Raw genomic sequence first — 25,568 nt, forward strand, 5'->3', positions numbered from 1 at the left:
TAAAAAAAAAAAAAAGATCCAATCCAAGTATCTCAACTGCAGCTTTACAGTTTACAATCCAATCACATTTTTCCCCTCTTTTTAATTTTCACCCCCTTTTTTAATGTGTATTTATAGTAATAAATACACATTAAAAACAAAATAAATACATGCATAATAAACATATAGAAATACAATGTAATAATAGTAAATTGGATTGGATAAATTAAATATTTAAGTAAGGGGTTGTGTGCAGTTGTAGCCACCATCAGACAACTGCATTTAGAGACATTAATTCACTTTGTGTTTATTAAAAATGTATACAAAAAGTACAATTATTAGAAAATGACAATGTTCCCGTTTCCATCTCAGTGTCATAAAACTGTTACACCGCTCCATTCATCGTGAACATGTTACAAAATAAGTTAGATTCCCTTCAACTTGTGCACTTTTTTAAGATTAAGACTGGCTTTGCATTTTCATTTTTTTCCCGACAGATCATGGTCCATGGAATTTAATTTTTCAAGGAAGTCTTACAATACAAAAATCACAATACTGTTAAATCGCAAACAGTCAAAGCAGCACGTTAACTAGTCAGTAATGTCTCAGTTTATACCAGTTTTAGTGTCACACAGTGTTAAACAGTCAAACTATTGTGCAACTACGATTGCACTGTGCCCTCTTTGTCAAATAAATATGAAGTATCCCCAGGTGAAACGTAGCCCTGCTGTAGCACCGTGAGGTTAGTTGAGGTTGTTGACTTAAAGGCACTTTAGGTGAATCTTGCCTACTTTCACTTTTTAGCAGGACCAATGAATAAAACTACATTTAAGTCTTATATTTTAACAGTGCCTGATAATTTAATAGGTTTGTTCATGGTTTAATTTTCAAATTTGGTCGCACCAATGTCACAATTCCAATTATGGAAGATAGCAGACCACAGAACCCCACAACCCCTGCGTTAGACTGGTAAATCCCCAATTTATCCAGTGGAATAAATAGATCACATATATTTTTGAATGTATCCAGGGCCACGGCAGGATGTGATTTAATTATGTGGAGAAGAAGAAAAAGCAGTGCATCTAACTGAGGTACCACAGCCTCTGCTACTTCAGTGCTTTCTCGGAGATGTGCGTCCATCTTCCTTTGAAACTCCTTATCTCTGGCTCTTTGGACCATTAACTGACCAATTACATAAGAATCTCTGATAAGGTTCATAATCAGAGAGAGGAGGTAGCAACGTGACGCGTGCAGGCTCCAGCGCTCCTTGTCAATATCACGGACGAGCCCCACGTTTCGGAGCCAGAGTAAGTTGTCACATATGAAGTACAAAGCCCGGCCGAGGTTAGCTGCAGTGAGTGAGACACGGAGCACCGGGTCAGTAATGTGCACGGTCCGTTTAGCAGCGTCAATGGAGTTCAGTGTGTTCCCCAATCTGAACACTAACAAAGGAGAGGAATGAAGGTTAGAGCAGAGCATAATCATCATTTGTCTTTGACCCAGTAAAACCTCAGAATAATTTGTTTAATACCTTGGATACCTACTTTTAAATATAATATATATTCAATTATAGTACCAGCACATTTAAAGCAGCTCTGTTTGTTAACAAGTCCATGGCCTAACACCAAAGTACATCTCCCACATGTTAGTGCCACATGAACCATCTCACACTCTGAGGACTTCAGGGACCGGCCTCCTGCTGGCGCCCAGAGTCAGGACTAAACATGGACAATCAGTGTTTCAGTTTTATGCAGCTACAGTCTTCCTGGAGATGTGAGACAGGCCTCTACTTTGACATCGTTTAAATCCAGGCTCAAAATGGTTCTGTTTAACTGTGCATATGACTGAAAGGTTTTTATTCTTCACTCTTCTCTTTTAATGTTCATTTTATGATGATCATTTGTGACTATTTATGTTTTGATTTGTTTGTATTGTGATTTTAATGTCTTTCTTATTCTGTAAAGCACTTTGAATTATCTTTTGTACAAATTGTGCTATACAAATAAACTTGCCTTTCCCTGCCTATAGTATTTTAATGAACAACCATTGTAGCTAGAGTCTTATGTCTGACTTGTGTCCTTCCACTGTTTATGTATCGCATTTCTATTCCCTATTCAAGTCCTCACACCACACCACAGTAGAGTGCCTGTTCAAAGGCCAAGGACACATGCAGAAAAGTAGGTAATACTGTTAAAAAATATCTAGTACTCTGCACAAAGTTCAATGAACCAGCTGGAAGAGAGTTTTGAAATCTTGACATGGGCTGTTCAAGTTTAATTTTAACAATGTTCTATCCTACTGCTCAAATTACAATTCACCGATTTATATTTTTAATCATTTTTTACACTCTTTTATTTGTAAAGTCACTGTTGCTGTCATATAAGGCCAAGGACACAACGTAGAAGGTACAAAATTAAATCCTTATCTGTAACAAGATTAACCCTAACGCTCTTTGGGGATTAGGAGTATAATTTCCTCTCATAATTCCCAGGATTCTTACACTTTCGTCCAGCACTCATGTTGCTCTCCAGACTTTTCAGTTTCCCCACCAGCTCCTTTCTGTCTGGATGGTTTCTGAGCAGATATGAGCTGAAGGCGCATGCATATTGGGTCGTCCTGCAAATACAAGCACAATTATCAACAGTTTGCTTGGAAATATTAAAGATATAAAACAAAAACAAATGCTTACCGAAAAATGCGATCTCTTCCTTGACTTTGATTTGTTAATTTCAGCACAGATTCCATGGCTGAGTCCAGAGTACACTTTGTTCTTACAGAAATAACAGCTCTTCAGTCTTGCTACAAACATAAACCTAAACAACCACCATCATCAGGAATATTCAGCTATAAAAGTCTTAAAGTTAAACCTACACGTGTCATGGTCGTGTGGTTAAAAATCTCATCTTTATTTCCAGTTTAGTTTCAAATGAGACGCACGCTTCACATACCGGTGTCACTTGTTTCGAGTCGGACAGGTTTGCGGAAGGACCTTAGCCCCGCCCACCTGCACTATGCCCCGCCCACAACATTCTCACGCGCGCAGGGCTCAGTAATAGAAATATTAAGACTTTTTGTTTTCGAAAAAGATATTGTAGCAAAAAAAAAAAAAACACATTCTTGATTCTAATCCTAATTCTATCAAAATATATTCATTGTTGTAAATTTTCTAGCCAAAAACCCAAATTCGTTGTATTTCAATCCCTTTTATTCTCTTATGTAATTGCATAATTTCACAACCATAAAAGCAAGTTCTAAACTCTGGAAATCCTTTAACAATTGAATTTATTTATTTGTAATTGTACATCTCTATTGTGTGTGATATTTTGGGTTATTTCACAATTTATTTAATATTTTTGTGTAATTGTTTGGACATTTTATTTTATTTTTATTTTTTTTAAAAGGAACAAGTTTGTGTGGCCAGTATGCCATTTTGTGTGTGTCTCTTGTTACATCACTAATGTGGAAGTGACTCTTTTGACACACTCAACTGTCAGTACTAACTTGTTTGTTGTATATTTTATGTTACTGTAAAATTTGTCTTAATTAAACTTAAAGAGTTAAAACCTTGCAAGTTACCTTCTGTTGAAGTAATTTAGATCTCTTTTGTTTAGTTTACCTCCTACAACCCTGTTCATTAAATTACCAATTTCTCTTTTCTTTGTTACTTCCCTGACCTTACACAAGTTCGGTCGCAACAGGAAAAATTAGGATTCAAATCATGATGCACAACCTATGGAAATGTCCTTATAATGCATGGATAATACTGCAGTTGTATTGGGCTGCAATATACAAATACAAAGCCATTAAATTTTGTAAAAACTCAATGGGCTCCATGAAAGTCAGTCTTTTGGAGGCTTGGGTTTACCATGATCTGCTGTAATATGAGGTCAAAACACACAAAATGAAGTTAAAAACACAGTGTCTTAGGTTGAATATACAAAGAAAGACACCACTTCTAGTTCAAATACACTTTATTATTTATTCCAACAAACATAACTTACTTTTCTTTTAAAATGTAGCTACTTTTCCACACAGCTCATTTCTCTGGAGAGTTTTTTTTTTTGTTCAACTTGGAGACGTGAAGAAGCGTCTACTGGGATCACCTCGGCCGCTGTGTGAACAAAACCCATTTTTACTTGAACATGTTTTCAGGATTTGGGATTGGAATTTCACTTACACATTGCCGGCATGTCCCAAGTTGCGTAATCGTCCTGTTATAGAACCTTGGCGGTTTTTGTACGAGCTGAGTTCTGGAGATGTCAGTGGTTTGAACAAACGACCTGTGCAATATTTATAATTAAACTAACCTTTTTTTATGGAGGAGGATTATGGAGTTTTATGTAAATAAGGTCACACATACCTTCATCCTGATTGGTCGTCTTCACACAGGTTGGGGTCCCATTGGCCAATGAGGGAGCAGATGTAGGAGTTTGCTCAGTTTGAGACAGAACTCTTTTCCAGTAATCAACAGGAACAGACAGGAGCCGACTCATCACCTGCAACAGAGGGTCAGAAGAACTTTGCATAGGCTTAAAGGGATCTTTATTGACCCCGAATTGGTCCTTTTGTGGTTTTGGCGCAGATCTACAACAGGATTAGGACAGGTTTCAGTCTGACCTTATGTTGCGAGGCCGTGTCTTTCATTATTGTTGTGGGAGATGGTTCTGCTAATGCGTGTCCAATTAAAGTTGGTCCAAAAACACGACAGAGGTTACCGTGGTCCATGTGACACTCAGCGCTCGCCATCACTCTAGGACACAAGGAGAGATTGAGAAGTGGCAAGGAAGTAGGAGACAAAGTGATGAATAAAATGAGAACGTTGGACACAAGTGGGTAAACTGAATGGTGCATTTATGGCACAGACGCACAAGTTTGTGTTAAGATGCATGTACGTAACACAAAAACAACTGGATAAACTATGTATGACACATATCGGACACATGGAGGTGGGGTAGGGGATGCAGAATTTACCTTATGCTTTGTTTGTCCTTTTGTTTTTGTCTTATTAAAATATATCTAACAAAAAAACAAAACATGCATGTACTTGTGCAGGTGCAGCAAGATGATGGCCAGAGTGTCCTTGTTGGGTGGAGGAAGTTCAGAAATGGCTTTGTAGAGAATTACAGTTCCACTCTCATCCTCCAACTCTGGAAAAACAAATGTATTCAATGATAAATAAAGCAAAACTGCAGACATGAGCCAAACATAAGCTCTTCCACAGCGTTCTGGCACATTTAGATTAGTCTGTTATGATAAAAAATGAGTAAATAATCTACTGTTTTGACCAGCTCTTATCACCTGCAGCCTCCATGAAACGTGGGTGCAGACGAAACGTGATGAGGGGCTCTGGGAGTTTCCTGAGAAAGTCTTTGAGTAGACCACAGATCGCATGCACATCCTCCACCTTCCCCAAGTTCAAAGATGTTTTTCCAGAAAGGAACCTCTCCCTGAGCTCCTTCACTGCCCTGTCGCCCCCAGGAACCCTGTACAACCCCCTCTGAAACAAACAGGTGAAAATATCAGGAAAACAGGAGGAATAGAAAAGGGAGAACCAACCTCCTTAAGACCACGGCGCTCAATCTCTGAGATACATTCCACGACCAGCAGGGGGACTCTGGGGCGCCCCACGGGACAGAAGCTCTCCAGCGAGCCCTGGACCAAAATAACAAGACAATATTTTATGTTTTATAACTTATTTCCATGGAGATGTTATGCTTTGCTTCTCATGTTCCGCTGTATGGCATTAGTGAAGGATTCATCACCGGCGTCACTTCCCCCAGGTCAATCGTTACAGGCCTTGGACTTACCTGTGACAGTCCCAGCAGCACCCCCTTCACCTCCCCTGCCCGCAGACCAGCCCTGTGTCCCCTTTGTTACATCTACTCCCTCTAGAAACTCTTCACTCTCCTTTTCCTCCCCATCTTCACCCATGGACCTTCCCAACCATCTAGAACGCCTCATCAGGTCAGGAATCAAGATGGCTCCCCTCACACCCAATATAAGCGCGATCAAGTGTTCCGGCATCAACTATGCTGAACTCTTCCCCCATACCCACCAACCCCCCCTTGACTTTCACCCAAACTCCCCCTGCCCCACCTCCTGGTCCCTCACCTGGTCCATCACCTGGTCCCCCCTCCTCACCCTTCCCTGCCTTCCCCCCAGAGCTGTTATCACCAAGAGCTAGAACACACAGGGCCCCTGCTTTCTCAGAACATACAGTTATGATAAAGATAATAATCAGGCTGAGATTGAGCCATATCTACAGTTACATCACATAAACTGATTAACAGAAGGACAGTTAGACAGTTCAATCAGAGAAATTTAGTTCACATTCCTTGTAAGACGATAACATCCTACTGAAACTAATCTGAAACTTGCTATGCTTAATGTAACAAATAATTTTTAGTTAATCATTTTATTTACATTTTATGATGATTATGTTTTGATTTGTTGTATTGTGATTTTTAATATCTTTCTTATTCTGTAAAGCACTTTGAATTACTTTGTGTACTAATTTTGCTATAGGCAAAGTTTTACTGCAATCCAAGTTGTTTTTTTTGAGCAATAAAAAATACCTGTCACTGAATAAATCGAAAATATGTTTATTGCTTCACCTGGAATGTTCCACAGTATTAAAGGAATGCAAGTAGCAGACCCCAACGTTTCCAAGTGATGACCACACAACCATTTTGTAGCATGGATGTTTCACCAAAACGTAAGAATAAATCTCCAAACATTGTTTCTTTAGACAAAACAAAAACTTGTTGATAACCTGGTCTGAACTCACTGGTTTGTTTGTTCCTGGTTTGGTCTGAGACCCTGGTGCAGTAGGTCCCATTGAGGAGCAGCCCACGGGACACTTGCTCTTGCACTCGGGATGAACCACAACTCTGCAGTTTCGGCACTTCACCACCGCTTTACCAAAACGCATTCTCTTCCCACAGCAATAGCACGACTCTGGACGGATCACCTTCAACAGCAGGTACATTAGAACTCGGTCAAGGCAGAAACCAGGACTAAGCTCGGACTAAATGATTGGTACCGTTTTGGAGATGAACACGTGTTTTGTGCCGGTTGTGTTATTGTTCATATTGCAGTCGGTCTTGCAGGGCGTCTGGATGAAGGTTCTGTTGCAGATGTTGGAAAAAGTGCTGGAGCTGGAGTTGGTCCTGAAGAAGTCCTCAGTCCGGGTCACAGTCTCTGGTTCCAGAGTCTCCTCAGAAGGACACCACACTGATGTCTGGTCTGCAAGAGAGAGCAACCCAATCAAACAGCTGGAAAAGAATGAAGACAGAGCGATATGCAGAACAATGTCAGTCACAAGATCACAATTGAGTTTAATCCCAATCCATGTACACTTATTCACTTTAAATATTTCCTATAAAATGTAACTAAATCCATTTGTCTGTTTTTAATTGATTGGTTACCTCCTCTCCTCAGAATCTCTGGTCATCTTTCGTCATGCCCAGAGAGACAGAACAGACTGAAACAATCAACCAGAGAAGAGATAACAAAAAGAGAGAGGGCTGACCAATTAGAGCAAGTACCTGCATCAACTGCAGCCAGTTCCAGACTTGGTCTGGATCCCTTTTTCTGCTCTGAGTTCTCCTGCGTAATCCCCACCACCATGTGGATCTGAGTGGACTCTGGGGTGCAGACTGATGCCTTCACAATAGTCTCCACCTCCTAAAAATAAACAAATTTAAAACATTATAATAAAACCTCTACTTTTTGTTTTCTGACTTTATATAATTCTTTTACGTTCCACAAAACCTAATAAAAAAAATGTACCTAGTATTAATAAACCAATTCTCTTCTGCTATGAAAAACACATCTAAACTAACAGAGGAACACATGCAGGACATGACCCTGTCCCAGGAGACACAGTTGTACCTTCTCCAGGTGCATCATGTCCTGGACCTGGGTCTGGATCTCTGTGGAGATGTTGGTTCTAAGCCTCTTTCCCACTGACCCATTAGCAGTGGAGACCACACCCATTGAAGATCGCTGACCAATAGAAACACAGGTTACTCCAACAGTTGTACATCTTTGATGGATTGTGTGGTAATGAAAAGTGAAAGGTTCTGACCCGCCGCTCTCTGGCTCTGGACTTCAGGGGCTTGATCACTGTAGAGTCCAAGTCCTGGAACCAAGACCATGGTTAGAACTTCATCATAATCACATAGGGCAGCACAATTTTGGGGGAAACATAAAAACAAAATCACAATTTTCCTGAAGTATTGTGATATATAGACATGTAATATAGGCTGAAAAAGGTAGAATTGTGTTCAGAGTGCACATTGTTAAATAACTCCACAACCAACAACATTTAAGAGAGGACTGAAAATTATGAAATAATACAACAATCCCATGAATTTCAAAACATTATTGTAGAGATCTAAACTACAGAAACAGCATTTATCTAAATAATTGTAGTATTTCCAATTTTACAATTGAATCGACTAAAAATGGATTTTGATTTGATTGTGATGTATTATGCAGCCCTAAAAATCTGAATCGTCTAGATTTGTTCATGTTTCTTAGGATTAATTATCCATATTTTACAGAAAGTTACATTGTATATTGTTCAAATAAAAAAAAATACCACATCGTCGTCAGTTCGGTCGTAGCTGATGTCAGAGTGAGACAGAAATGAGGACTCGTCGATCACAGACAACCTGACAAAAAGAACTGCAGTTAGAGCCGTCTTAGACCTGGTTCAGATCCAGTCTGGTCCTGGTACCTCTTGCTTGTTTTGTGGACAGCGCTGGTCTGGTTCTTGTGTTCAAACGTGGCGAGGAGAGACTTCTGTTCATCGTTTAAACAGGAGCTGGACTTAGAGTCTTGGACCAGAATGTCACACATGAGCTGCATCTGCCTCTGCTGCAGGAGAACACAGGCCACAACATATTGAGGACACACCACTGACTGATAAAAAAATAAATCACATCCAGAGGTAGTTTTACAAATAAACAATGGAAAAAATAGAAATTGCAGCAGTACAGTTCCAGTGAACACAGATACTACAGAGTACTTTGAACCAAGACAAAATATTTCTCGTCTCTAGATCAATGTGTTGTAGTCTGTAGTATTGTAGTAAACAAATGTGTCGTCCTAATAATTTGATGCACTTTGTAGTATCTCTCACCAGGTACTGAAAGTCCCGCTCCACTCGCAGTCGTTTCTGCATCTCTAGGTCCAGCTGGTTCCTCACGTGCTTCAGTTTCACATCCAGAGCTGCTTTGGCAACGTCTGACTTCACCAGCAGCTCTTTGTACTTCTTTAACTCAGACTCCGCGGTGAAACAACGCCTCCTCATGGACTCAAACGACTTTGTCATCTCCAGAAACTCTTGACAAACATTCAGTTATCAGAAACTTGAAGATCACATAGGCTTCCATAGTCTGTGTCACAGCTCCTTTTGTCACAGATTTCACACAGACTTACAGCTCAGGCCCATTACTAAGCAGAGAATCTCTCCTGACTGTAACAGATTTGTTACAATGTTAGTATTATTTCAGTTACTATAATGTATTACATCTCTTATATTGAATGTAATGACAAATATCTCAGGTCAGGACAAGTTTGAATATATTTAAGCCGTCAGACCCCTGTGAGGGGGCCTCCAGGACCTCATAGTCCTGAGGCCCTGAAGCCCTCTGATACCTGCTTTGCCTGTTGGTAAGGAAGAAAACATTAACCAACTCAAAGTTGACGTGTTAAAGCAGGTTGGGAATTTAACTTCATCATGTTCAAAACTTACACTTTGATCCACAAGGGAAATTACTCTGACTGCAGAGGATATGAGACCAAATTGTAAAGACAACAGATATATGACCAAATAAGACACAGTAAATAGCCTCGTATAGACAAATGGAAATGAGAAAATACCTTTATTCACACTACAATTGAACAATAAATATTAAGAGTCGTGCAAGTGTCATATTATATGGGCCTTAACATCCTTAATAATAATAAAATAACTTACCCATTTCAGTGTTCATGGACGACTGTTCCAGAGAGATTCTCTGTAAACACAGAGACAGAAGCTCCTCTACCACAGCCCGAGACTCCCCCATCTCTCAGCAGGATCTGAGCAGACTTGGACTGTAACAGGGTTTCTCTTACACTCGAAAACTGTCGACCTGATTCATTTAAGTGCATAGTCTGGCCAGGCTTGTTTGGGTCTGATTTAGACTGGATTTTTTTCAGTTCCAAGTGGTTCTCACCTGCTCCTGTTTTCAAACTCTCATCAGGTGAACAGTTTCAGCTGCAGAGGGACATGTGACTTCTGGAGATGCTCTGATTGGCTCTCATTACCTCCATCTGACTCTCCCCTTTTTGTGTCTGTAATTACACACAATGTCCTCCAGAGGGAGCAATGTGTGAGGTTTAATGAACATATTTAGTCACTAGAGGGAGCTAATGTATAATAAATTGTACAATGTTCTGGTACTTCTACTCAAAATCTAGAATTGTAACTCTGTGAGGGTATTGTAAGAGATATTTGTGCGTAGCTATTACTGAAATGAGTAAATAAGCTACTTGTTAAATAGGTTATTATTGTTAAATAGTGTAATTTTGAAAAGATCTAGCATACATGTGTGAATGATTATAGACGGTAAACCTAAAGACATGCTATGAATTTAAAGGTAAATAATTTAAACATTCGTATTAGACAGAGGTGAGTTTCAAAATACTCAGATGTATTGGTTTTGCATTCATACTTACACCTTCATGTGATTCCTTCATTAATTTTGCAGTTATTACTAAATTTTGAAACAATGCCGGTCTGTTCACATACTTTGCACACATAAAGACAAGCCACCAGAATGAACTGAATGATTTTTATTGTTCAGCACTGAAGATGCTCACAGTTATGTCATATGGGGATTACATCAGTCTATTTTTCCTGCTCTGTCAGAGAACCACGGAGGTCTCTGAGTGGTCAGCTGTCTGTAGTGCTGCTAACTTCCCATAGTAGAAAACAAAAAAGGGTGTACAACAGGGTATTGCTTTGTGTTTTGTAGTACTGATATCCACCCACAGGCAGACACAGCCAAGAGCTCCGAGCCTTCAGAGAGAGGTACAGTGTCAAAAAGGAAGCATCGTTTCCAAACGTTGTGCACAAGATAAGGAGGAGGAGAAAGGGAAAGGCTTTAGGGACAGTTTAAAAAAGAAAATAAGAATAAAAAGGCCAAAGGTAAAAGCAGACATAGAGTGAGAAATCAGGGACAGAGGGAGCATCCGACATTTCAAAAAGGGCGTTTAGTGGCTCCGTGAAGGCTGAGAGGAGGAGTGAGTTTGGCATGGAACAAGAACACGAAAGCCATGCAAAGAAAAGCTTTGACATGCACACAGCAATACAAGCTAAAAGCATAGAGCAGGAATCCCCAGCATGGTTCGAGAAGACAATCAAGCCCCACGGCGTGTCTGTCTATTTACAATGGCTCGGGCCTATGCGCACAAGGATATGAGGCTGATCCAATGTCTAGAACTGAACTATCAGAAGAGCATATTCCTCTGCCAAAGAGGCTAAGTCTACATTCTTAAATTACTGGTATGACATTTTTTCTTTGACAATTTCTCCGTCTCAGAGAAGAAGAAGAAGAGTTGTTCACATAATCAGTTTAAGTCAGACCAAACATAAAGAAAAAAAGGTCATTTTTTTCTTCAAATGTCCCATTTACAAACATACAAGGGTAATAAATAACATTCAACTGACCTAACAGCTTTGTTCATATAAATAGCCAAGTTATAATAAATTAGGAAATCAGAAGGTGAGATGACAGACATAAATAAGCACAAGAATACAAAAATATCCATTTGTCACTGTACTTTTTTGTTCCTCTTCTCCTATTGCTGGTAGTTGAGACTTAAGGCTGAGTTCACACTGGAGGGAAAGTGGCCCAAACCTGAGTTTTCTGAGTAGCGTGACCTCTTTCAACACCTAATCTGAAAACAGACTTTATTAGACTATTCCTTTCACTTTTATAACCATAAACATAGTAAAAGATAAATATAAAATCTGTCAACTGGACAAAAAGTCGCTGGAGTGAAGACGTTTTGCTCCTCAAACAGACAGATTCTATATTTTTCTTTTACTCTGGATCAAACCTGGACGACTGAGGGATCACACAGACATAACCGCAATCACAAACACAAAAACTGCACTACTGAACACCTACTTTTGTGACTAATACGAAAAGCAAAAAGATATGGCGACAGAGTAAACAAACCCTAGTAAGACATGTATGAAACTAGTCCATGCACATTTTACAGATCAACTTTTACAACCTTTACAATGCTTTACTTCTACTTTCAGATTAGTAAATAACATTCAAGGATCCAATACATTGATCAATACTTTGGTTTCGATTCCAACGTCACTGTATAAAACTGTATTTGGTCTATAGATGAGCCTACTCTGGTCAAACGGACACTCTTCAAATCGGAAGTGGGTCATTTTCAGCTCCAGTGTGAGCGCAGCCTATAAGAGAGAGGTATTGAATGGAAAAAATAAAATAAAACACAAGCGCGGCATATTACAGATAACAGGAATGCCATTGATAACCATTGATGATGAATAACCATAATTCTTAGGTAAGACAAATGATGCGCTAACAAAAATACAGTAATTTTAAAACATGATGAGGCTGGTGCAGGTGTATTCCAACCCGACCGTTCGATATATCTAAACTCACAACTACATTTCATTTTTTATACATAAGAAATCCGTCTGTACAGAATAGATCATTCATTTTAAATACCCAACATTGTCACCCACCCCGACCGTTTACCCATAATGCTATCATCATAATAACCTCTGACCCCCGACCCCCGCTCCACCCCCCTCCCCGCCTCCCCACCCCCACAATTCCAGTGCATTTTGCAGCAATAGAATCAAGTCTAATAATAATCATAATCATAATCATAATAATACATAATAAAGTCAATATTTTCCAAAGTTCTTCACAAAGAAAGTACATTTAAAAAGCGAACTCAAAGTCATTACAATCCAGCAAGCAATCCGCGTCGGCGTTGTGTGTCGGGTCTCCTCTCCCTTCTCTCCTCCTCGAAATCAGTCAATGTTTAGTCTGTAAATTGTAATTGTTCTTCATAGTAATACATCCCAGAGATTTGGAATTTTTGTGCATACCGGACATGTCCAAGAAGTGCTTGTCTCCAATTGAAGGAAAACTGGTAGATTTGTATGGAGTGTGCGTTGAGTTGTGTCTAGTTCGGTGTACTGCAAGTCTATGATGGGACATGGGAAAAACTAACGACTACGGGATCTACTTCTAGTAATGGCAGCTAGAAGTGAAGAGTTTCTATGGCAACCCCTTCAACGTGTGTAACTCCTTTGAAGAAAAAAAAGTACTTCTGTCTTCCATCGTCTAAAATTGTCCATCTTTCTTGGCACTCTTTCGAAGGAGGGGTTTGTAGATTTGGGAACGCCTTAATAGGTTTTTTGGATAATTCCTGGTGATGGAAAAATTGACATGATAGGAAGGTTAGAGCAGCATGGAATAATCGGATGAATGTGATTATGGAAAAGTGATGGATGACCGGGGAGTGAGATGTGCATTCAGAAAATATATCTTTAGTCATTCATAGAAAAACGTCTTTGCGAGGTCTAAGTTTCGTCCTGCGTGCCGACCGATGCCACGGATAGCTTAGCCCGGGGACATTTAGCGTCATTGTTTTCGTGATCGGGAAGCCTCCGGACAAGCGAGGGCGAGGGGCAGTGCTTGGGCGCGTAGGAGGGCACCTGGCCGTTCTTCTCGTCTGAAAAGAGTTGTTTAATTACGTCAAAGAAGTGACTCAATGGGCTGCCTACAGGTGCACACACGGAGAGAGGACACGGGGCAGAGGGAGAGAAGAACAGAGGACAGGACGTGAACACTGGGGTCACAGGAGAGAGAAGGAAGACACTTGACAAGAGGAGAGAGAGCGAACGACAGCAGATCTGCAGACGCCACGGTGACTTTTATTTAAGCCATGCACAGATACGGAAGCACTGATATGAGCCTGAGAGTAATGCAGAGTTTAAACTGAGGGATGTGTCTAACTGAGAGAACTTTGACCTCCTCTAGTGGCACCCAAGAAGATTTTGGTTACATGAAATTTACACCTGGTTATATGCAGTGGTGGAATGTAATGAAGTAAAAGTAGTAAAGTACTGTATAGACACCTAAAATTTGTGCTTAAGTCAAGTTTAACGTGGATACTTTTTACTTTTACTTCACTATACTTGAGAGCAGGTATCTGTACTTTTTACTGCACTGAAAAGTAAAAGTTATTTTTTTAATTATTGTTTGAAACCTGCTGAAAAGTCTAAGGGGTTTATTTTTTTTTATCAACTTCATAATTTGAGCAAAAATATACAGATAAAAACAGCCAGAAAAATGAACGATTCAGTTGTTCAGAATCACTACATCTGAAACTTTATTAGATCTTAAAATTAGCATCATATACTGTCACTTTTTACATTTTAAGTATACTTTTAAACAAGTACTTTAATACTAGTGATACTTTTACTTGAGTTTTTTTGTCCTCGTATCTGTACTTTTGCTTAAGTAACAAAACTGAGTACTTCTTCCACCACTACTTATATGCGAGTTAGTTCTAGTTGAGTCGTAGTCTTAGTCGTACTTCTTTCTTAAAATTGATTTATATTTATCATTCATATCTTAAAAATAACTCTAAAAGATGGGACGACGTTTCCTTTTTGAGGTTTGCCAATCAAAAATCTACATGAGACCGCTGTTAATACTAATTTACAGAGTTGCAGCGATATTTTACTAAAGCTAAAAACTGACTAAATTGTGAGACATTACAATAGCATTACCCATTATAGAATTTAAATGTGTGTCCTTCTACTTTTTCCATTTAGTGCTGCTCTTACAGGCATAAAAATCAAGCTATAATTCAGTGTCTAAATAGTTCCTCTGTGTTCATTTTGTGTGTGCTAGAGACTAAAGCAGATGTAGTCAGCCAAAAGCAGGTCACATAACAGCAAATGACGAGAAAGAACAACAAAAAAAACTCCAAGAAAGAAATGCCACTGTAGCGTTCCCACTCATTTTATCCGTCTGTGTTGTCAGTGCCATTCCAGCCTAGTGACAGCAGCACGAGCCTTGGAGGAGCTGTGATGATGGAGTCTGTCTATCGGGTGCTGTTTTTTTGTTTTTTTTTTGGGACCGAGTCAAGCGTGTAATGTTTGGACTGAGCTCAGAGCCAAAAAGACAAGCTTTGATCAACGCATTTGTGCACAACAGTCTGTTATACACTCCAGCTAACAATGCAAGCATGCACATCAAACAGAACACGGGGCAGCGGAACAGTTTCGCTATGCTTAAAGAAAACAAGAACCATGGATTTTCACAGCAAAGTATAAAAGAAATGTGTTTTTTGTTTTGTTTTTTGTTTTGCTTTAGTGCATCATTTACTACCCATCACTGCACACTTTACGCCCTGGTGAAGTGGCCCTCTCTCCACACCCACAGACAAACTGACTGGTTATTATTCATTTCCAAGTATTTAATTAGTAAAACTACTCCTTCCTACCTCAGCTCACGACTAAACATCCACATCTTTGCTCCTACAGCTACATTAACCTGGTCATTCCTAAAGCCTGCACCGCTTTTGACTGCTCCTCGTTTCATTTCTGTGCAGCAAATGAGTGGAGCTACTTATAACAGACTTTTATATCTTTAATCTGCATGTTATAATTCACTGTTTCACATTATAACTGATGTGTGAGTGTTTGTGAGTTGTATTATGTTGCCTCTTGGCCAGGTCGTCATTGCAAATGGTAAAATATTGAGTAAATAAAGATAAAATAATATTAAAAAAATACAAAATAAATAGCATTATAGTTTTAATTGCATTTTCTAATATATTTAATTAAACTTTTATTTTTAAAGTCAAATAAACACAGATTTTCACCATAATTCACTCCATCTGAACCGACTCACTTTCTAACATGGCCAAGAAAACGCACAATCCGATTATAATTTTGTGTTTTGTGTGTTTAACAACAAAAATACAGCCAGGTTAGACATCCATGTTTTACTTTTGGATCATTGCAAATTCTCAAGAACTTATTTAAATAGAAAAAACATCTAAATACAATTGGAATTCTCTTCATGCCGGCTTAAGGACATAACTGAGATTGCTTCAACAATGAAAGTTAAGGAGATGCAACTCCCGGATGACTATAATTGGTATTCAGAGCTCTCTCAAATCATAATTGCTTTTATGTGGTCAATGAACTAGCTGTATCTGGGGAGGTCAAAACAATAAGGAGCTCATCTTGGCTTAATAAAGAGGGATTAGCACTTTAAGTCTTGCATTATGTACAAAATACAAATGACTATAGTGTTGCCAACCTGTCAATAGCATTACATAACACAAGTGATATTCTTAAACTACATTGAAATGTCAAATAATAACAAGAATGGGAAATATGTTTGAGGTCAGATGTAAATTTAAAGGTCTCTATATTGTTTTTATCTATTCTATATTGGTTCTACATCTGTTCTAGTCTCTTTTACCTTCAAAAACCAAAGATATTCACCAAATAAAAGCACGTTTATAAAGATAATAGTGAATTAAATGAATTCACTTTCTGTTGTACATGATATACTCCATTAATAGATATAAAACAACCCCATTTTTAGGTAGAATTCTGTAAAATCTGGGGAAACACTTGAGAAAACCTGCATGGAATAAAAATGAGCTGCTTGTAGTTTTAAAAGTGACCAGCAGAGGGAGCAGGTGTCAAAGCTATGACAAGGAGGGCGTCTTAAAAAAGAAAAGCTCACAGGCAAAGAATAAAAATGTGTCAGTTAGTGATATTGACTTAGCGTGTTTGTGTAAGTTAGTCGTGAGGGTTTATGTGTTTATTTATTGTTTATTCATACATTTTAAGATGTTTTTGAGGGGGTCTGGAACTGTAAAACATCTTAACTCCATTGGTGGATGCAAGATAGTTTCTGGTTGAAGGCTTTGTGATTGACTGTGCCTAAAAAATGCACAAGGATGATGCTCCAGCTAGGTTCTCCAGGCTCAAGATTTGCCTCTGACAGGTTCCACAGTGGCATTAAAAGCTGGGTTAAATGCAGAGGAAAACCACAACCTGACACTGTGATTGGAGCGATCCACAGACCACATAATGGGTCTTAGCTTCATAATAACAACGTTATCGAGTTTACAAATTAACTTAACACAATCCTCTGCTGTTCTTTAATGACTATTTATTCATTAATGGTATTCAAGAACAACTTGCAGCTCAAAAAAAATTATAAAATAAAATAAAAAATTGTGAGGTGACAGCTTTTTAGTACCATAGTAACACAGACAAAAATAAGTGATACCAGACAAGAGTAGAGTAGCACGTTTGCCAGGTGTGCCGCTGCTGCGACGTGCATGGCATTATGGGAGCACGTTGAGGTAAGGTTGTGTTGCCATGGCGACAAGCCCCTCTCGGGAGTCTCGGTAGGAGTAGCAGAATGCCAATCAGCTCAGCCTACTTTTGATGTCGTCCACTAAAGAAAACTACTGATCTACTATTTCAGTCATGAGCGCTAAGGTAAACGTGGCGGTAGGACATGCTGCGGAAGCCGTCGGGAAGTCGGAGCGCAGGATCAGACCAGGCACGGGAAGAGGACTATAGGCCGGAGCAATGGGAGAGGTGGGATTGAGTGGGCTTGGGTGGGATGGGACGGATGGAGTGGGTTCACAGCAAAAAGGAAGTATCTGTTTTAGCTAAAATGACCAGAATTCTGAATATTAAAACTGAGTAGTATTTTAACCCTACTGTAGTTACAATTTTAGATGCATTTAATCTCTAGGACTAATTTATTTCACTTGTTCCAAGATATTTCTGACAGGTACAGTATTTTTTTTTTTCAAATAAGACAACACTTTTCACTTTGTCGGAGGAGAAATTTGTTGAAAGCACTGGGACTAATCTTAGAACTAATCCTGGACGAGCAGGACTAAACCAGGACTAGAATGTGAACAAACTAAGTCTACATCAGGACTAAACTGGGCTCAAACCCGGACCCAACAGGGACAAGCGTGAATGCAGCTTATAGGTCTGAGAAAAATACATCAAAACTACTGAAATTTCAGATCAGAATTCTGGTAATTTTTCACTGATGTAGATACCCTTTTGCTGGGTTGTAGTGAAAACAAAAATCAGTTTGGGTTAAAAGAAAAAAGAAAAAAGTAATAGATAAAGTCAGTACTCACCAGTTAGTTGTTGGACCCCAGGCTGGTCATGTGTGCTTAACAACTGGCTCTGAATTGACTCCACTACTCGCTTAAAACGCCGACTGGGCCCTGAACGCAACACAAGGAGAAGAAACACTGATTCATCTTTAATCCAGATATAATGACTTAAAGCTGCACAACTGTAGGAAAACATTTTGTATGAAGAAGTGGCAGTAATGTCAGATGTGTGCTAATGTAATGACACTTCAACTCCTCAAATAGCGCACAGAGTATTTTCACCATCTCCAGCAGAGATTGTGAGTCATATTCAGTCAGATTAGCATATTTTTGGCACAGAAAGTGACGGAATAGAAACCCAGAATACCCCAAAATCTCCCCCTTTCCCAGCAATTCTCACAGACTTCCATCTTGCCAAAAGTTTTATGTGGTACAGTCATTGTTTACTCCAACTTTAACCATTGTTTAGATCGGTTTAAGTTTTCTTTTCCTTTTCTTTTTGTAATTTTTTGTTAACTGCAGATAAGATGCTATGCCAAATGTTTTCTGAGGAGCCAAAATCACTGTCAACAAAATTGCTTTCCAAAGTTTTGAGCTTACATAAAGTTTCAGTATTGAAGTGTATCAAATGAAATGGCTTAACTCAGCAATACAAACACTTCTTAATTTTATAGAACCATAACTGTGCAAATTGAGCAAATATATACGTTCTTGCAGCCCTAAAAGTTTAAAAAGTCTGTACGGATGGTTGGGTGTGACAGAAGTGAAGTGCCTGATGAAGTGAGCGACTTGTTTGTTGACCTGTTGTGGACATTACACAGTCAGTGGCACGGAACAATCGGCTCACTCCAAAGCCGCCACTGTTTCCGTGACAGCGGCAGAAAAACTGTATCCACACAACACTCGGCAGCACGCATGATTGAGTAGTATGTAATCTCGCGTAGCCAGACCTCATTTAGGCAGGCACAGGGCGGCTGGATGAGGGGGAAATCTTATCAAGCATTCAAAATGGGAAAAAACTTTGAAAATCCGTAGGCAGCGTTCTTTTTGGCAAGAAAACACCACCACTCCGAAACTGCTCTTCTGGTGCATTTACTGGAATGATAAGTTTATTTTCCCCCAAGAAGTCATCTTAATATTTTGTTGGAGTGCCCTGACATCCTGCCTACACCCTAAAGCTCTTCCGGTTATAAATAGCTTATGAAAAACATTCCCAGTGAAACAAAATGAGCAATGATCTTATTACAAGGATAAATAGTGAAGTTAGGTGACACTTTTGCCTTTGATGGTATTATTAAAACTGATGCTGGATAAGGAAACAATTACAGCTTACCGCATGGTGTTATGATTAAAAATAAGTCTTATCTTTGTATTCTGTTCAACTATACTTTGGTGCCTTTACCAGCCAATTTTGACTGTTTTTTGAAGTTTTTGTAGTTTCAGATAAGAAAATAAATATCTAGTGAGAGAGACTTTGAGGACACCCTCAAGGGATTCAAGTCTTTAAAAAGTAAATTGTTTAAAGTAGGAAGGAGGAAATTCCTGCTACTGCTGTCATTACGGTTAAGTGAATCAAAGTTGATTTAATCTTTACTATTTCTACTAAATACTTGCAAATTACAAACTTTATACCATCTCTAGTAAACAAGAGCAATCCTATTAAAGTGCATGTAATAACCTTTTTTCCTATTATGCTAAAAAACATGAATGGTCAGTATAAATCAGAAAACTAGAATAGTCTAATAACCCAATAACCAGCTCTTTACATGCTCAAGAGAATGGATTTTTTAGAGCAACTGTTGTATTTGAAAGCACAATAGAGAGTTACAGTTTTAGTTTACGTCCTGATTGGCTGTTGGACTGTAGACCATTGTCCATCAGTCTCCTCCGTGCCGTGTCTCCTGTACAGTGCAGAATGTGTTCAGACAAATTTACATAAATGTTGGATCACAGTGTGACTCTGAAGTGCTGTACGTTTGCAATTTGTTTTCTCCCCGACAAAACCCACAATGTCGATGAAACGTTCTGCACCGACAAAGACGCCTACGAAGGTTTGAACTTTGAGAGAGTTTAAACGAGAGAGAAATGTGAGAAAATGTTAATGCCTGTGTGAGAAAAGTGTATAAAGTGTGTGGTGAGGGGTTTTACAGCCAAAAACATAGAGAACAAAAAAATAAAGCTGATACTTTGGATTTCGTAAATAGCAGGTTACTTTTAGAACGTAACCCCCGCGATAAACGAGGGACCACTGTACCCTTTTTTTTGCATCATTTTCTTTGTCAAAACCTACATAAAAGTGAGCAATCAGAGAAATCAGATTAGTCAAATGTAACTTTTAACTGTTTATATGTCATTTAAATAATCTGATAACTCCAGAAACCAGATAATACTTGGCTGATGTGGAGATCAACACAACCAGTGATTTCTGACAGTATGAGAAGCTAGAGCACAGTTTGACCTTCTTACCCTCCAGTTGATGGGCAAACACTCTACACTACACCACAGTCAGTCCAAACATTATAAATCGAATGACCTCAACACACTATATCACATTCCTCTCCATTTCGCCCAAGCCCTGACCTGAAAGCAGGATGAACGTGACTGAGTAGATGCCGTTCTCCTTGGTGGCGGCTGTGCTCTCCGTGTAGGTGATGTCCACTTGGAACTTCACAGGCTTTTGGAAAACCGTGGGACCTGCCGTGGACTTGTACTCCGCCCGGAAACTGGTCTGGGAGATGACGCTGTGGCTCAGGCTCGGGATCTGCTCCGGAGAGACAACCAAAGTCAAATAAATAGCCTAAATAGGATTAAAGGATACTGTTATTCCTTATGTGTTACAAATGACAAGGTGAACAAGCCCTAATTAGACCTCCTCCACCTAGGCATGGTTAAAACTCTAAGAAGATTATTGCCTCTGGGAGTAGCCATGCATGCGGGCAAGACTTAAGCAATGTAATCTCAACATTTGTAGCTAAAATGAATTTATACACCCGATGAGCAGGTGAGCCTCAGTATTGTCGCGTGTGTGGCCATATTGTAGAGAGGCTTTGACATTCCATTAACATAAGCATGCTGAGAGCTATAATTCCACCAATCTGAGTGCCAATCTCCTGTCCGGAATACCAGCTAATATTACACAGCAAAAGAAAATAGCTACCTCGAAGGAACGGGGAAACCAAATTGACACTGACCCACCTTGGCACCTTGCACTTTGTAAAATCTAAAATGCTGTTCTGGTCAATTCTGCACTGTGGATATTGACTGGCTGTGTCCAAATGTTTGCGTAAACACATTTTAAGAACTCCCAGAATGCTTGTCTTCACTACATTTTCTCAATTTCTTGCCCGGTGTCAGAATAAAGCGCTCACTCAATTCAAAGTATGGAGGCCACAACATCTATATGCTAATGATCAATGCACAGTTGATTTCTATTGACCTCCAGTGAGTCTGCAGTTAAATAGAAGTGCTGATTGCGAGCACTTTAGTGGATTGCTACATAAATCTGAAAGGAAAAAATACCAGAAAGAGATGACATTGCGTATATTGCTCAAAAATACACTGCAATGGTGGAATTGGTTAAAGATGCACTATGTAACATCTCTTTTTGGAAGTTCGCCACCTGCATTTCTCTATGTAGATATGACTGCTTTGCCTGGAATATTTCATAGAATGGCATTAAAGCATTTTTAGAGCTTTTAATCATGTTATAGTTGTTTCCCCTCACCATTTACTCACCCAAAGCTGTACTTGGAGTCACTCGTGCATGTTTGATCTTTAATCGCTTATTTTCAAGACGCCATATTGTTGATCTATTCCCATTTTCACTGACACGTTACACGCCCACTGCTCTGTACTAACTTCATTTTTCAATTTTATTTTCTTAATCAGTGATACGCGTAGGATTCAGCAGTGTCACGTAGTAATTTCAGTATAAATGGAGACAGAACTGCTACTCGCTAATGTGATGTGCTCCTATCCACCGAATGTTTACGGTGATGTCAACCCCCATTGGGCACCGCCGTTTTTTAACACAGAACTCAGGGGATTTGTTTCTTTTATATTGTTTTACATGACTTTTGCAATTTAAAACGATATGGCGGACACAAGCACAATGGCCTTCTATAAGCTTGTCTCTTGCATGTATCCATATCAAATTTTATTACTAAAAAACTATATCTTGAAAAACATGTCTTCTTACTGTGAGTGGGCTTGCCTCGCCACAGATCTGACATCTAACTTGGCCTGCTTACGTCCATGGAGAAAGACAAGTTTAATGGCGACAGCTGGCTGACTCTCCACCGGAAAAGTTACATAATCGACCTTTAATTGACTCAATCGGTGACTTAATTGGACAGACAGTTGTGCACCCGGCAACCTCTCCATTAGCGTCTAAGAGCCTTTTTTCAAGTCACGCTAAAATTGAAGTATTACAATTTTTTTTACTGAATTTGAGGCATAATAAAAATTAAAACAACACTACAAACTGAAGTATTCTATATATAAAAATAATTGGGTAGTCTTTATTTAATTTTATTTTATTTAAATTTTAATAGACTGTTTATTCAATGTTTTCTGATTTTAATAAAAGTGACTGTAATATTCATCATTAGTTAAAGAGTTGTTTGGTTTATTAGTTATTGTTGTTTTTTTTTGTTTTTATTTACACATTACACCAAGATTATTGACTTTACCCTTTGCTTTAACACTTCTCAAATGTCCATCCATTTCAAAATCACACTAACAAACCAAACCTCTCGGGGCACAGTCCTAACATCCTTGACTGAGGTAATAAGTCACCGTTGCAGAGGGCAGGGAGCAGATGGCAGGGGACTGGTGGAATAAGGGAGCGCCGTATTAAATGAACCAAGCTCTTTTGTGTGTGTGTACCGATAGGAACGCCTGAACGATGTCCGCCTTGATGGAGCTGAGAGGCTTGTCCCTGATGACGATGAAGATCTGCTCTTCTTTTTCCAGGTTGATGAAGTTACCGAACCAGGATTTTTTGGCAAGCCTGCAGGGGGAAGGTGAAAAAAGGTGTTCTCATTAATGCGGCGTAAAGAGAAACAGAGTGTGGCTGTAGGGGATTGGAGAAGCAAACATAGAAAGCCCTCAGGTGAAACAGCTACAATAAACAACAGGGGAGGTTTCGTGACGTTTTACATTATAGAGATTGGTGATGTGTTTATTTAAGTATACACACGTGTTCAGTGTGTGTACTTAATTAACTGGAAATGTGAAAACTGTGAAAACCCCTAAGTTACTCTGGCTGAACTGAACAGCAAATAAACTCATAATGAATAAAAAATGCTCATCTGGACTACCTAAATCTGCCCTTTCTCTCTTTTACACTACCAGTCAAAAGTTTAAGCACAGCAAAATTGATTTATTTTTACTACTTTCTACATTTTATATACATACGGAAGATATCAGATATGTGAAGTAAGATATAGGCTATGGGATTATGCAGCATGGATAAGCGAGGATTTCCTAGTATGAAGAAAAACATGCTGCACACACAGTTATACAGTGGAGGTACATGTACACGGTCAGTATTTATCAGATAACTAGAAAACTCTATTAAACCAATAGCCAGATCTGACTTTTGGTGTGTTTACATATCTAAGAGAATGGATTTTTAGAGTAACTGTTGTATTTGAAAGTACAATGGAATGTTACACTTTTAGTTTACCTTTTTTTGCATAACTTTACTTGTCAAAACCTACATATATATAACCTGAAATCAGATAATAGTTGGTTGGACAGTGTGAGAAGCTGGAGCCTAGTGTAGTTTGAACTGGTTACCCTGCAGTTGATGGGCAAACACTCTGCCTACACTACACCACAGTCAGTCCAAACATTTCTAATTGAATGACCCAAACATACTATAGCACATTCTTTCATTTTGCTTAAGCCCTAAAGTACATTTTTAATATATTTTTTTAAATCTATATTGAAATCGTCAAAGTACCCACCTTTCGCTATGTTGAAAAAATATGTAGTAGATTTTTTTCTTTTTTTTTTCTTTGCTACATAGCTCCCTAAATGGTAGTCTACGTTAAAACAACACCTGTCAAAAGTCTGGACACATATTTATTTATTTTTATGTGTACTACGTTCTGCATTTTAGAAACATATGGAAAACATCAAAAATATGAGGCAAGATATTATATAAAAAAGTTAAATAACTCGCTAAAGATTTTTAAGCAAAGCAGAGTGTAGATACTTTGAGGATTTGAATATAACTTTTTCTTTACTACATAATTCCATATATCTTGCCTCAGATCTTTGATGTCTTCTGTATGTATCTAAAATGTAGTAAAAAGTAGTAAAAATAAAGAAAAAAAAACATTGAATGAGATAGTGCTTCCAAACTTTTGACTGGTAGTGTAGATTTTTTTCTTTTAAATTACAGTATCCTATATTTTACAGGTTGTTTATGACTAATCATTAGACCAATCTTTGCGTTGGTCCAGTCCTCCGTTTGCCCAATTGTTCACCTCTGGTTTTAATATCCACTTAATAAGTTTTGCATTGACCTTAAATTCTATTGATTTGGCAACAAGTACAATGAGTTTATCGGTTATTTCCACTGCAAGTGATCAAAATAATAATTGTTGAACATTTTAGAGATGACATTTTTAGACATGACTCATTTCACATCATAACTTTTGATTTGTCTTTCTTCACATTTCTGGAACTCCATATAAATGTACCAGCCAGTGACGCATACCCTCCCCCTACCAGAAGGTATTCCCCAGCTTTTGTCTATTTACAACAGATTTTTTTTTTCCCCAGCCAGGTGGAAACATCCAAAGCTAGACAGTCAGCCGAGCAAACAGGCATATCTGGGCCAAAGCTTCAGTAACCAAGCCCCTGGGAGCTCATAGCATCCCTCCACCTCATAACCACTCTCCACTACCTCCCGCTGAACCGCTCCGCTATTACAGAACCCGGGGTCATTACTGTGAACTCAGCTGGCCAAATCAAACATTCATGGAGAGTAACATCAAAGTATAAGACGGGAGTGTGTACAACAGCTCGTAGGTGATGTACTGCTAATACAGCTATGGATACATGTACTTACTCTGGGGAAGACTCTGGAGTGAGGCTGGACATCTCCTCTTGTGTGGGAACTGTCAAGAGATTCAGATATAAACAGTGTGGGGATTATATTTACATTACATTCTGGATATTTTACACTTGTTATACTAATATTCTCACCAATGATAACGTAACTCATAACTGTTATAAAGATATTTAAACCTGAATTACTTTACTTTTCTGTATGATACCTCCAGAAACAATAGTAAATAGTCACAAGTCCTGTACATTTGGTCTGTCCTCTCAAA

General features: G+C 38.8%; 3 protein-coding genes across 4 annotated transcripts in view; all 3 read right to left on the reverse strand.

Annotated features, from left to right (window-relative positions):
* Positions 1-263: 263 nt before the first annotated feature.
* pex11a (peroxisomal biogenesis factor 11 alpha) lies at positions 264-2,934 on the reverse strand. Its single transcript, XM_033967948.2, has 3 exons — positions 2,669-2,934; positions 2,480-2,595; positions 264-1,421 (listed from the first exon to the last, which is right to left on the reverse strand). Exons 1-3 carry the CDS (start codon positions 2,722-2,724, stop codon positions 853-855), a joined length of 741 nt encoding a protein of 246 aa, XP_033823839.1. The 5' UTR covers positions 2,725-2,934; the 3' UTR covers positions 264-852.
* Positions 2,935-3,996: 1,062 nt separating this feature from the next.
* On the reverse strand, positions 3,997-10,237 carry si:ch1073-416j23.1 (rac GTPase-activating protein 1). The gene is made up of 16 exons (XM_055222473.1): positions 9,968-10,237; positions 9,128-9,330; positions 8,723-8,862; positions 8,585-8,657; positions 8,069-8,122; positions 7,873-7,986; positions 7,527-7,665; positions 7,022-7,224; positions 6,767-6,949; positions 5,536-5,631; positions 5,278-5,476; positions 5,024-5,126; positions 4,597-4,729; positions 4,334-4,475; positions 4,157-4,259; positions 3,997-4,090 (listed from the first exon to the last, which is right to left on the reverse strand). Exons 1-16 carry the CDS (start codon positions 10,056-10,058, stop codon positions 4,045-4,047), a joined length of 2,022 nt encoding a protein of 673 aa, XP_055078448.1. The 5' UTR covers positions 10,059-10,237; the 3' UTR covers positions 3,997-4,044.
* A 2,655-nt stretch (positions 10,238-12,892) lies between these two features.
* Positions 12,893-25,568, reverse strand: part of LOC117372256 (serine/threonine-protein kinase BRSK2) — a 240,108-nt gene continuing 227,432 nt past the window's right edge. The window contains exons 15-19 of one of the 2 annotated variants that reach the window (XM_033968031.2): positions 25,304-25,352; positions 23,107-23,230; positions 20,800-20,980; positions 18,241-18,330; positions 12,893-13,461 (exon numbers count right to left, since the gene is read on the reverse strand). In XM_033968031.2, coding sequence (XP_033823922.1) covers positions 13,439-13,461; positions 18,241-18,330; positions 20,800-20,980; positions 23,107-23,230; positions 25,304-25,352 — 467 coding nt within the window. In that variant the 3' untranslated portion in view covers positions 12,893-13,438. Of the gene's footprint in view, positions 13,768-18,240; positions 18,331-20,799; positions 20,981-23,106; positions 23,231-25,303; positions 25,353-25,568 lie in introns of both variants that reach the window. The other variant, XM_033968030.2, reaches the window with a different exon arrangement.

The sequence above is a fragment of the Periophthalmus magnuspinnatus genome, chromosome 6, assembly GCF_009829125.3.
Source record: "Periophthalmus magnuspinnatus isolate fPerMag1 chromosome 6, fPerMag1.2.pri, whole genome shotgun sequence".
Taxonomy (NCBI): Eukaryota; Metazoa; Chordata; class Actinopteri; order Gobiiformes; family Gobiidae; genus Periophthalmus; species Periophthalmus magnuspinnatus.